Source organism: Epinephelus lanceolatus, chromosome 13 (genome assembly GCF_041903045.1).
Source record: "Epinephelus lanceolatus isolate andai-2023 chromosome 13, ASM4190304v1, whole genome shotgun sequence".
NCBI classification, from domain to species: domain Eukaryota; kingdom Metazoa; phylum Chordata; class Actinopteri; order Perciformes; family Serranidae; genus Epinephelus; species Epinephelus lanceolatus.
In genome coordinates, this window is record NC_135746.1 from 8,011,519 (window position 1) to 8,023,673 (window position 12,155).

Below are 12,155 nucleotides of genomic sequence, written 5' to 3' on the forward strand. Positions count from 1 at the left end.
TAACCTTCTGCCTGTCTGCATGAAATCTGCAGCTACACTCTCGTCTTCACATCTCTGTGTCATCACCGTCTCAACTCTAATACAATTTTCCTTCGGAGACATAATACTTGAGAAAACACTCATCAACTTCATTCCTCCCTGTGCCACTTTCCAGTGAGGGGTATTTATTCACAGCACCACTTCATTTCCTCTGTGTTTGGTGTCTTCCTTTGCAGGGAAATTGTTGATCATCCCTACATCACTGAGATACCAGCCAACTCATTCCACGGCATCACCAGCAACGTGCTGACAGTGTAAGATATCTGCAGGAGCGACCACATGCATGATATATGCATGTGTGTAAATGCACAGAAAACAACGGCTTACACCTACATGCATGTATTTTTGTCTCACACACTGTTTTACAAAACGCACAAGAGAAATGTGAACTAGATAGACACAGCAGTTAATACTCAGTGGGTGTTTTTTTATCCCTCAGTCCAGTCCAAACCCTAAAATAGCCACCAGAAGACATGTGGATTGGCCAAAGTTACCTCACTTTAAAAACATGTCCTCGCTCTGAACTCCCAAAGATAGCAAAAACGAGTACACAGACAATCGTACACAGCAGGCAATCACATGTGTGCGGTGAGGTTTGGGGGCGAGGGATGAGGGATTGCAATTTTAATCCACAAAACAGCATGTTACAGAGAACGTCGGGCTAAAAACCTCAAGATTGCAGATGAAACCTCACCATAGAATGTGAAATAAGTAGGTCCTACTTACCGCTGTCACTGCTGCTCAGAAAGGGATGAGGCATCAACACATGGAACATATTTTCATATTTTCATTCAGTAGATTGGTTATTAAACCTAAAGAGGCAAATTCTAATCAGTGCTGTTTTCTTGATGTTCCAGGATGCTGTATGGAAACGGCTTCAGGGAAATACAACATCACGCCTTCAATGGGACCAAGCTCGATCAAGTGTAGGTATTTCATATGAACCCATTATTAAAAGGAGCAATGTGTGCGTGACAAACCAAACACTGGCTTTAGAGAGAACCTTTAACATTTTTATGTGGAACTGGCAGCTTGGATTTGGTGGCACGAATGCACCAGAAGGTCACCGTAGGTTCTCCTATAGTCACTTGGAAAAGGAATGGTGAGGGGAGGGGTTTTTATTTTGTTGCAGGACCTGTACATGTATACAAATATTTCTGAAAATAATATTTCCCCCTCAGTTAAAAAAAAAAAATGTCCGCATGACCTTCATTTTACAAAATACCAGGTACCAGACTATAAGCAGTCCAAGAGAAAGTCAGGAAAATCACTAACGCAGCACCGAAAAATTCCAAACAAGCAAAGTGAAATGTGACACGGAAAAAGCTGGACTTGGCTTTCACTTGTAAGATTGGCTTCCTGTGACATCATCCATCCACTGAGTGAGAGCATACGGGTCGGCCAGTCTGGTCCCGTTGGTCAGTGTTTACTTATTCTAGTAACACTGGCGGTCCCGGAGAGTGAGTGACCTGACATGGTGCGTTGGTAAATTCAGTCTGACGCTCTACACTAAAATGAGAGCCCTGTTGGTGGAAGAAATGGAGCGTTATATATGAACCAACCCAGTGTGTTGTGAATGAACCAACGGTTAAGTTAATAACACATTCACTCTGCTCGGCGCTCTGCTGCTCCGTCTCCACAGACAGAGTGTCCAGATAACCCAACGGTACTTTCAGACAGCGCTATGAATTTATGAACGGCCCAGTTTGTGTCAGAGTGCCCTCCGACACTCAGAAGGAGTATTTCTGTACGCTCAACTCGCATCATCTTCCTCCATTGTCTGAAACAAGCCAACAGAACTAGCTAGCTAGTGCTAGCTAATGTCTGTGGTGAATAGTTTTGCCTCCAGCTAAGCCCCACCCACCAAAAACATCATACTGTTTACTAACAGTTAAAGGGTCTATACCAGAATACCAGAATCAGTCCATTTAAAGGTCTAACATTGCTCAAAAATGTTGTTGCTCAGTATTTTGGCTGGATTAAACCATATTCTGACATCTGGCATGAGTATTTCCTAACCCCAAATTGCACTACAAAAGCAGCAGGATCACAGCTGGGTCTCTGCAGGCCGTCTCATATGTACTCATAAAGGGCCTGATCCCAGCTCTTGATTAGCATGCTGGAGTTCTCATGGGAAAATATGTTTCCAAAAGTGGGTATCAGGAAGTCTGCATTAAGAGTCCCTTCTCCCATACACTGAGTGACGCTGGACTCTGGATCTGTGTCTGACTTGATGAAATCAATTTCACACTTACATATTCAATAACATCGGTTGGATAAATTACGTCAGAACAGGTAAGCATCACTTCCTTTTCCTCTTTTGCTGCAACATGTTTTCTTTCTTCTTCTTGTCACCTGCTGATCCAGAGTCCTGAATATTCAGGAAATGAGGTATTAATGATATTAATATAATGCCCCGTTCCTCTTTTACAACACCTACACACATCCAGGTCCTTCTAAGAGCCTAATTAAGCCAGTGGTCCGCGACTAGTGAGTCTTTGCTCGTGGGTGTTTGTGTTGGCGGCTGATCTGCTCTGAGGGGAGAACTGATCCCAGCACAGCCCGACCAAGACAAACACACCCCTCACAGGTCTATTATCCTTATTAGATTTAAGGGATTCAGGGAGACGTGTAGTGAGGGTGCAGTGTGTTTAAGGAGAACGCCATCACGTCTTATACTGTCTAATTTGAATCAACAGTGTGAGTGAGAGCTTTTCCTGTCATGTTTCACTTCTGAATTGAGAGAAAATAAACAGAGAAATGTGCAAATGTGATGAGGCTCGGGGAAATATTATGCCATGCCTCGCCTCTGTCAGTCTGATTGAAACGTGAAGGATAACTTTTCTCCTAATAAACTTAAATTTGTGCTTTCCTGTTCAGAGACCTGCACAGGAACAAGTATCTCACCAAGGTGGATGAAAGGGCTTTTGCGGGCACCGTCAGCGGCCCCATGCTTCTGTGAGTACTCTTATCAACTCATCATCAGTTACACTCAATTCTTACCTCACATACAGTAAGAGATGTAGTTCTTTGATTTAACCTTTCTATACAGACTTAGACAAGGCCTCGTCTTTTGCACTTGTGTTTAGTTGTAGTTGTAGCAACCTGCAGCCTACTTTTAAGCAAGACTGTGTAACTTTCGAAAGAAGAAAAAACATGTATTCTTAACAAATTAAAAGTTGCCGCTTAGTTTAATATACTTTTTACTGCAACAGCCTTACTTGGTCTGGTATGACCAGTAGGTAAGGATAGGTAATGTTAGCTTGAAGGGTAACTTCTTTATTTGTTTAACCTGGACCCTATTTCCCATGCTTTTGTGTCTAAGTGACTAATGGGAAAAACAGTTTTTAAAATTGGCCCAGTATTGAGAAAAAGTGCTGCAGCCGGCCGCCACCAAACATGCTGCTGTGTTACCACTCTGTTCACATTGTCTGTTTACATCCACTAAATGTGTTTGTTTTTGACACTGACAGACTCAGATTGTTAATGTAGGTCTCTTACAACACTATGGAAAGGATCCCTACAGAGATAGACCTTTTTGTTGATGATTAAGTTTCTTTTTGTTCAACCTGAAACAGCCCCAAAATTGCCATTGCCCAATACACCAGACTCCATTTAAATAAACGGTAATTTTATCAACATAAAACACACTTCATTCAAAGTCAACAGAAACGACATAAAAGCCATCTTGCTTCATCTTTCCACTGTTCCAACAATCACCAGCTCACCCCATTATTCACCCCATTAGGTGTAAAAACAAACAAACAAACAAAAAAACTTTATACACACTTAAATTAGTATTTATTTAAATGGAGTCTGGTGGGTTTAACAATAGCAATTTCAGGGCTGTTTCTGGTTAAACAAAAAGGATCTTACTATTTAACGAAAAGGTCTATCTCTGTAGGGATCATTTCTATAATGTTATCAGACTTTGATAACAATCTGAGCCTGTCAGTGACAAAAACAAACACTTTTAGTTAATGTACATAGATGTAGCCAAATGCGCCGAGTAGTTACACTGCAGCCTGTTTTGCGGCGGCTGGCAGCAGACCTTATGCTCAATACTGGACCAACTTTCTGTAGATGTCTCTTAGACACAAAAACACAGGAAAATGTGGTTAATATTGTGAAAATATAGTCATAAATAGGTAGATCTCGCATTACTGAGTCAGTTTGGGCCTAAGATGTGTTATAAAAGTCTATGTTTTTCGCCATTAGCTTGGACATCAATTCAAGGTGGCCACCAGGGGGCCATAAGTTGACCTTGGCCAAAGGTCCTTGCCAAAACCAGGTTACAAAAAAAAAAAAAAAAGCCATGTGGGGGCACAGAAACCTATTTCTCCTGCTAGACTATACGTTTTACTGTGATAGCGTTATTAACCCTTTGGCTACAGTGGCTCCTGTTACATGGTCTCACACTGAAGTGATTATGATGAGCTAATGGGGCTTTTCCATTGCCAATCCAAGAAATGGACCATTCCCAGAGTCGGGCTAAAGTGTCCCCAACTGCCTTCAAGCAGGCTGCAGTCACATCAAATGGGCTTCGTCATCATTACTCAGCGTCAACATTCAGTGAGGTTTAATCAACATGTATAAAACAGCCTCCACAGCTAAACAGCAAATACTTCATCAGTGTCACCGTGCCTCAAAAAGACCAAAGACAAAAATAACGGCAAGTGCTTGGTCTATGATAAAACACAAGCTGTCCTTGCTGTTTGGAGTGAGAAGACCGTGCAGGCTGGTGCAACAAGAGATAAGATGGTCTTCTGAGATTAGACAGGCACCCAGTTTATGTTCCTGCAGTGCTGAGAGAAAAATATTGTTGACCACAATAGCACCAGTGGGCTGGGCAGAAAACTATTCCTTTGGTTTACAAGCACAACCCCACTGTCAGTTAAAGATGAATCTGATGTTGTATGGAGATGCCAGTCCTGCTGCACTGGACCAGCGTGTCAAATCAAACAGAGTCAAGCCAAGCCAGCGCGTGTATGGAAAAGTGCTATATGCTAACCATCTCCTTGCTACAGCGTCATGTCTATCCTACAGACATGAAAGTGATATTGATCATCTAATTCTCAGCAAGAAAGTGAATGACTGTTTTAATTATATATTTTAAATTCATACATGACAAACCATTTAGAAAGCGTATATATCAATAAATAATAGACTTAGTTTGGTAATTTAATTATTCACACCATGTCAAGTTAGATTTTAACAGTTTCCTGGTTCATAATGTGCAGACAGGATGAGACATGTCTGTGAAAAGGATAGCATATCATCAAAGAGTAGACATCATTGCTCCACAGCTGCGTCTTTGACCAGGAAACCTGAGATACATTGTGTGCGAGTGTGGGAGGGAGAGACTTCCGTCGTTTCTCTGATACTGTCATCGTTTTTGCCACTCTCATGGTTTTAAAAGCTGAGTCTCAGTTTTAAAGGTGTTTAATCGCCAAAACCTTTTACCACGGCTATCTTGTTGCTGCCACGGCTCTGATCTATAGACATTAAGTGTCCGGTGAGGTAAATGGGGTTCGTGTGCAGGTCTTCTTTCTCTGTTCCACTGAGTAACATGTCCTGAGTGAGGTCACCTCCATGAGGTCATGAGCTAAACATCTGGGAATGACAAAGTCAGACTGACACTCAGAGTCTGTTCAGATATTTTTTTACAGCCTTACACAATGTGCCCCACGAGAGGAAAAAGGAGCAGAGGGCAGAGAAGTGGGGAGAGCAAATGGGACTAAAAAAGAACAACTAAGCTCTTAGCAAATATGAAATGGTTTGGCTCGAGTTTCTTCTATTTAATCAAATTAATGAGCAGATATGATGAGTTGGAGGTTTAATGGGTTAGGAAACTAAAGAAAGCAAAAGAGAACTTGCCCTCTGCTTGGCCCTTCAAAGGGGGTTGCGTCCGGTGCTGAGCAGAGGAATGTCCTGATAGTGCAATCACACGAGATGTTGGTGAGAGTCAATCCCCTGCATGTCTTTGTCCCGATGAGGTTGAGCTGGCTTTTGCATGACAGCCGAGAGAGAGAAATACCACATGTAATAGTTTAAAGATGATGAAGGAGTGAGGAGCTCACTCTAGGAAACAGATGGAGGGTGTTGTTTAATCCATCTATGAGATCTCTCATCATGTCTGGTTCCTCTGTAGATTCGCTGATAGCAAGTTTGTTCCAGAGCCTTGAAAGGTACTGGCTGGCTCTCTTAGTTAGCCAGAAGAAAGTATAGTATCCAGTATTATTTGTTCCAGTAAGAGCATTCTTAAAAGGTGGGGAGGTATGCAGAAAATTGCATGTTATCAGGAACGTAGCTTAGTCCCATTTATGACCTCAGCACTCCGTACATCAGTCGATCACACAAACATTTAAAGTTAAAGGTATCTAACATTTGACTTCTGTCCACCCTACCATACAAGGTGCCACCTGCTACTCAGTTAAACATTCACACACTGATGGCACAGCAATGGGGAGCAACTTGGGGTTCAGTATCTTGTCCAACGATTCTTTGACATGGGTGTTGGAGGAGCAGGGGATTGAACTTCTGATCGTCCGATTAGTGGATGTACTACCTTCCTGACCCACAGCCACCTCTTGGCCTAGCCACCCACCCCTGGTGCAGACTTCATCTGATCACAATGCTGCCTTTGAATAGTGTTCATGCTAAAACACACTGGTGGCGAATGCTGCATGTCAAAAAATACTCACTTGTTATTTTCAATGTACAACCCCCCACCGGTGGCGGCTAGATCAAAGTCAAAGTCAAAGTCCATTTATTTGTCTCCCTTGGGAGAAATTTGGATTGGAGACAGGGTACTGCTGCTTTAAACAGCACGAAACATACAAACAAAAATACATAAAAGACAGTAAAAACATTCAGCATCTAAAAACAAAAAAAACATACTGGTAACCAGATAGGGACCAATGTGCAAAAAGATATTTGCTCATCTGAGCTGTGCAATTTGCTATGCCTTCACGTTGAGTTAAAGTGCTGGTACACATTAGAATGCTGGTACATGATGGATGCTGGTAGATGCACATTGGCGCTCCTGGACGTGCCGCCCTGTGGCACTTCACACCACTTACCACCATTGGAATTAAATGCATTTCCCCCCTCTGCTTGCTCTCTGCTTGTACGCACCAGCTCTTGTAGCAGCTCTTTTCTCTGCTCCCATGGCAGCTTGACTCCTCTCCTCAACAAAGAACTCTGTAGCTGTTGCTGTGTCTTGTGCGTGATGAAGAATGGATGAGGAGAGACTTGTTGTTGAGGTCGAGAAATATCCCAAGCTAAACCCACAATCCCGTCAACATAAAGACATTGGTCAAAGAGATATTGTTGATTGATTGATGATGATTTTGAGCTAATGCAAAATTGGAGGAAGTACAGATCTTTCAGTAAAAGTAGTAGTAACCAGTGTTGGGGAAGTTACTTTTAAAAAGTAGTGTTTGCTCGTTACTTGTTACTTCTTAAAAAAAAGTAATCCCTTACTTTACTTAGTTACCCTCTGTGAAAAGTAACTTTTTACGTTACTCGTTACTTTTACATTACTGTTATGGTGCTTGACTTTGGGTAGAACCCCATCTCATTTCCTAAATGTGAAAAAATCCGAGTTTCCCACTGGTAATTACCACTTTGGTGAAAAAATAAAGATTAAAGAGTGAGAGTTAATTTGTGTTAACTAGGCTACATGAATTTGTTCTGTTCTGTTATTACGTGTGTAACTGTGAGACTGTGTTTGTGTAACAGACTCATACTTTGCAGTAAGCTACAGACCTGCACGAATAAATTAATTCATTTTCTCTTCTGGTATGGTATGGTAGGTACTTTATTAACCCCTCGGGGGAAATTTCAATGTCACAGCAGCAATTTAAAATACACAAAATAGGAGCTGCTGCAACAGGCTGCCGTTCACACAGCGCCAGGAAGGTAGGCAGCTGTTTTCTGTTAACACAATGCTGCATTTTATTGATGTTTTGGGGGTCGTTTTGATTTCGTTTGAGGTTCCGGGGTTGTATGTTGCCCATGTCTGAGGTCTGACTAGCGAGGTTAACGTTACATTAAACAACACTTACCCAGCCATACAAGTGCAGTTCGCTGTCAGTATATAGTTGGTCGACTTGTTCAGAATCGCCCAGGTCTTGTACATTAGTTAACGTTACTGTTTTGTGTCCTTGTCGCTGGCTCGGCAGTACTTCGGTCCGTAGAGCACAAAAACCATCAGATAAATCCCGGTATTCAATATCATGGACATGACCGCAAAGTACAAAATTATACACATCAAGGGATTTATATGCCTTGAGTTTTTCATGCGTATAAATGCCGGGTTTCTCCACAAGATATAAAAAAAATGTGCGGCCACGGTAGCTTAGGCCATTTCGTTGGGTCGGAAACCTCACTCCGTTGCTAATTGTTAGCTTATTACAATAAGCTAACCTGTCTTCGGTTGACAAACCATTAAAATAATCCGAGGAGGCGTGTGTATCTTCCATATTCCTCATACGATTCTTGATTTTGGCGCTCCTGTCTGTACTGTTGACATGGCAACTGTCACACTTCCTGTCTAGTGCGCAGCTGAGGCAGACAGGCAGTGTCACCGTCAAATCTGTCCCCGGGAAAAGTAACGTTGTGCCCAACTGACAAAGTAACTACGTTCCTTTACCATATTTTCAGAAGTAACGCGTTACACTACTTTTTACCCAATAAAAGTAGTTACGTTACTGTCGCTCTGTGTGTAATGCGTTACAAAGTAATAACACTGGTAGTAACTTTGCATGGATGTCTATTGACGAGCTGCAGTACAACACGTCCAGTGTGGGCTAGGGGCGGTATTTGACGCGCCACAGTGGCTCCGATGTATTTTCAGCTTTAATAGGAGTTGGCAGTAGCCTTCTTCAGATGTTAATATGCTTTTAGCATTTATTTGTGAAATCACAAAAATACCTTAAGAGTCCCAAATGGTGCTGGGACATTGGTCCAATGTATTGGAGGTAATTCGGGCACTTACCAGTTTCGGGCACTTTACTTTCATCACCCTCCAATTTACTTTCACCACCACACATGCATCTAGTGTGTCTTCTTAAATTCTTTCATTCCCTTTCTGCTTTTAAGAGACGTGTCCCAAACCAGGATCACCTCCTTGCCGACCACAGGTATGGATTCTCTACGGGAGCTGAAGGCACGCGATGCCTGGGCCCTCAAGAAACTGCCGCCCATCAAGACCTTCAAGCACCTCACCATCGCCAACCTCACCTACCCCAGTCACTGCTGCGGCTTCAAAAACCTCAAAAAGAAACGAGTGTAAGCTTTCTGTCAATTTCTCATGTTGTACTTATGAGAGTCGGAAAAGCCAAGTGGAGGCATCACGGGAAGTGTGTCCATAGTGTTTGAAAGACAAACAGCGTCCAATAGAATGCTCTTGTGTTTTTCGTGAGCAGGGCAGCTGCACTTGCACGGTGTGGATCTTGGCAGGGATTGAATCAACTCTCTGACGTGTTTACCTATAACTTCTTACAGTGCTGCCATAATTAGTGTCATTCATTGCTGTTATTGTAGGAAGAAGGTTGAGCCGGACTAATAATGACTCTAAAAACAGGAATCACTTTTCTTCAACTGGATATACGGTTTAAATGATGTGATTTGACACTTGGTGTGAGTGAGCCAGGTCTGTGTATTTTTAATTTCTAGTATAGCACTACAGTATTACTTTATGGACTCATTCTGTATTCACGTGTGTTGTTTTTCAGTTTCTGGGAGTACATCATCTGTAACCTGACTTTCTCCGACCAGCATCACAAGCGCTCTGTGGGGCCCCTCGGTATGCCTTCCCTCCAAGGCGACAGCGTGATGGAAACAATCCCAGACCAGGAGCCAAATGATGGAAGCCACAGAGAGTCCCACCAAGACTGGAGGAGAGGTGACTTTCATGGCAGCCTCCACTACCATGCCTACTTCTGGGGCCAGCCAGATGAGGATGTGGGTTTCGGAGAGACCCTCAAGAACCCCCAGGAGGACACCAGCCAAGACTTTGAGAGCCGATACGATTATGTGGTGTGTGAGGAGGGAGAGGAGGTGGCGTGTGCACCAGTGCCCGATGAGTTCAATCCCTGTGAGGACATAATGGGTTTTGGCTTCCTGCGAGTGTCTGTGTGGTTTGTGAGTCTGCTGGCTGTTCTGGGAAACGTGGTGGTGCTCCTGGTGCTGCTCACCAGCCACTACAAGCTCTCCGTCTCCCGCTTCCTAATGTGTCACCTGGCCTTTGCAGATCTGTGCATGGGGATTTATCTGCTGCTCATTGCTTCTGTAGACCTCCACACACGAGCTGAGTACTTCAACCACGCCATAGACTGGCAGACAGGCCCTGGCTGTGGACTGGCAGGGTTTTTTACAGTCTTTGCGAGTGAGCTGTCTGTCTACACCTTGACGGTGATCACTCTGGAGAGGTGGTACGCCATCACTTTTGCTATGCGGCTGGATCGTAAACTTCGTCTGCACCATGCCGCAGCCGTGATGCTCGGTGGCTGGATCTTCTGCCTTCTCCTCGCTCTGCTCCCACTGGTTGGGGTGAGCAGTTACCAGAAGGTCAGCATCTGCCTTCCAATGGACACCACGTCCACAGTGGCTCAGGTCTACATCTTGTCAGTGCTGGTGCTCAACATCTTGGCCTTTCTTGTTATCTGTGCTTGCTACTTCAAAATCTACTGCGCAGTGCACAACCCTCATTACCGCTCTGGATCCAAGGATACCAACATTGCCAAGCGCATGGCTGTCCTCATTTTTACTGACTTCCTGTGTATGGCGCCGATCTCCTTCTACGCCATGTCAGCCGTGTTGGACCAGCCTCTCATCACCGTCTCCAACTCCAAGATTTTATTGGTGCTCTTCTACCCACTCAATTCCTGTGCCAACCCGTTCCTCTACGCCATCTTCACTAAGGCCTTCAGGGGGGACATATTTATCCTCCTCAGTAAGGTGGGCCTTTGTCAGCAGCGAGCACAGCTGTTCAGAGGCCAGACAGTCTCGTCAAAGGGCAGCAGCGGGACATCTCAGGTCCGTAGAGACAAGGATAAGTTTAGAAAAGGTGGAAGCAGAGGTCAGGACGAGGTGCCCATCCACCTGAAGAAGTGCTCCGGACATACCTACCCCCAGGCAGTCTGCCAGAAGACAAACCCTGAGGAGAGCCAGAGCCTGAACACATGAGCCAAACACCAGCTTGAGGTAGTAAAGCAAGACAGGTTCAGGTGGGAGAGGAGAGGCCTTGAAGTGTTTGTGGACAGATCTGTTTGGATATTTAACAGAAAGCTCCAGGATTCTGTATCTGCTTCAGTTTTCAGGCCAAGTTCAGCTGTTTTCACAATTCGGCTGTGATGATTTTATGGTTCCAGTTGTTGGAGAATATCAAGTGTCACTGAAATATGAGCCCGACTTCATCTCACTTAGAGTCCTTTGTATTTGGAGGGACAGAGAAAAGAACAGAGATTTTTCTAAGGGAAAATAGTAAAGATTAAAAACTCAAACACAGATACGTAACTATGAAAAAAATCTACATATGTTAAATTTAGGTTAGAGTTTAATTCAAATGATCTCTGCACAGTCTGGCATTAATACACAAGGAAAAATAACAGATTTTCTTTTAAAATTTTCCTGTGATAAGACGACCTTTCTGAAGCGCTCTATTCATACTTAGTTTTTTAGTTAAAGGACAGCCTGCTGGCTCAGTGCCGTTCACTGTGGAAACTTTATCTACTTTATGAAAATGTAAAAACACTGCATTTGTTATTGTCTTATCAATACCTCTGTATATAATGTAAATACACAATATTGTTTGGTGATTTATGGATGAAAACCGGACACATTGTTGGCATTTTTTGTCTGTTAACCTGAAACTGAAAAGTAAATATGGACAGGTATAGTATACTATTTGATTGTGATGTTGGAGAGCAGAGTTTTTACAGTGCAAATGGACTCAGAAAATGTACTTTTGTGTCTTATACCTGCACCTAATTGATGTATCACTTTCTTAAATTCATAAAATATTTGTGTTTTTGTGAGTTCTTTAATGTAACTAAATATTCTTTCACTTTTTTCATACTGATCCAGCAAAACAGTTTGCAGAGGTCTGT

The 12,155-nt window shown here is 43.1% G+C and overlaps 1 protein-coding gene across 1 annotated transcript in view; it reads left to right on the plus strand.

The window, feature by feature from the left end:
* tshr (thyroid stimulating hormone receptor) overlaps nt 1-12,018 on the plus strand; it is a 32,302-nt gene extending 20,284 nt beyond the window's left edge. The window contains exons 6-10 of the mRNA XM_033648067.2: nt 216-293; nt 897-965; nt 2,920-2,997; nt 9,145-9,333; nt 9,780-12,018. Of these exons, the coding sequence (XP_033503958.2) occupies nt 216-293; nt 897-965; nt 2,920-2,997; nt 9,145-9,333; nt 9,780-11,232 (1,867 nt within the window). The 3' untranslated portion in view covers nt 11,233-12,018. The remainder of the gene's footprint in view (nt 1-215; nt 294-896; nt 966-2,919; nt 2,998-9,144; nt 9,334-9,779) is intronic.
* Nucleotides 12,019-12,155: the final 137 nt, after the last annotated feature.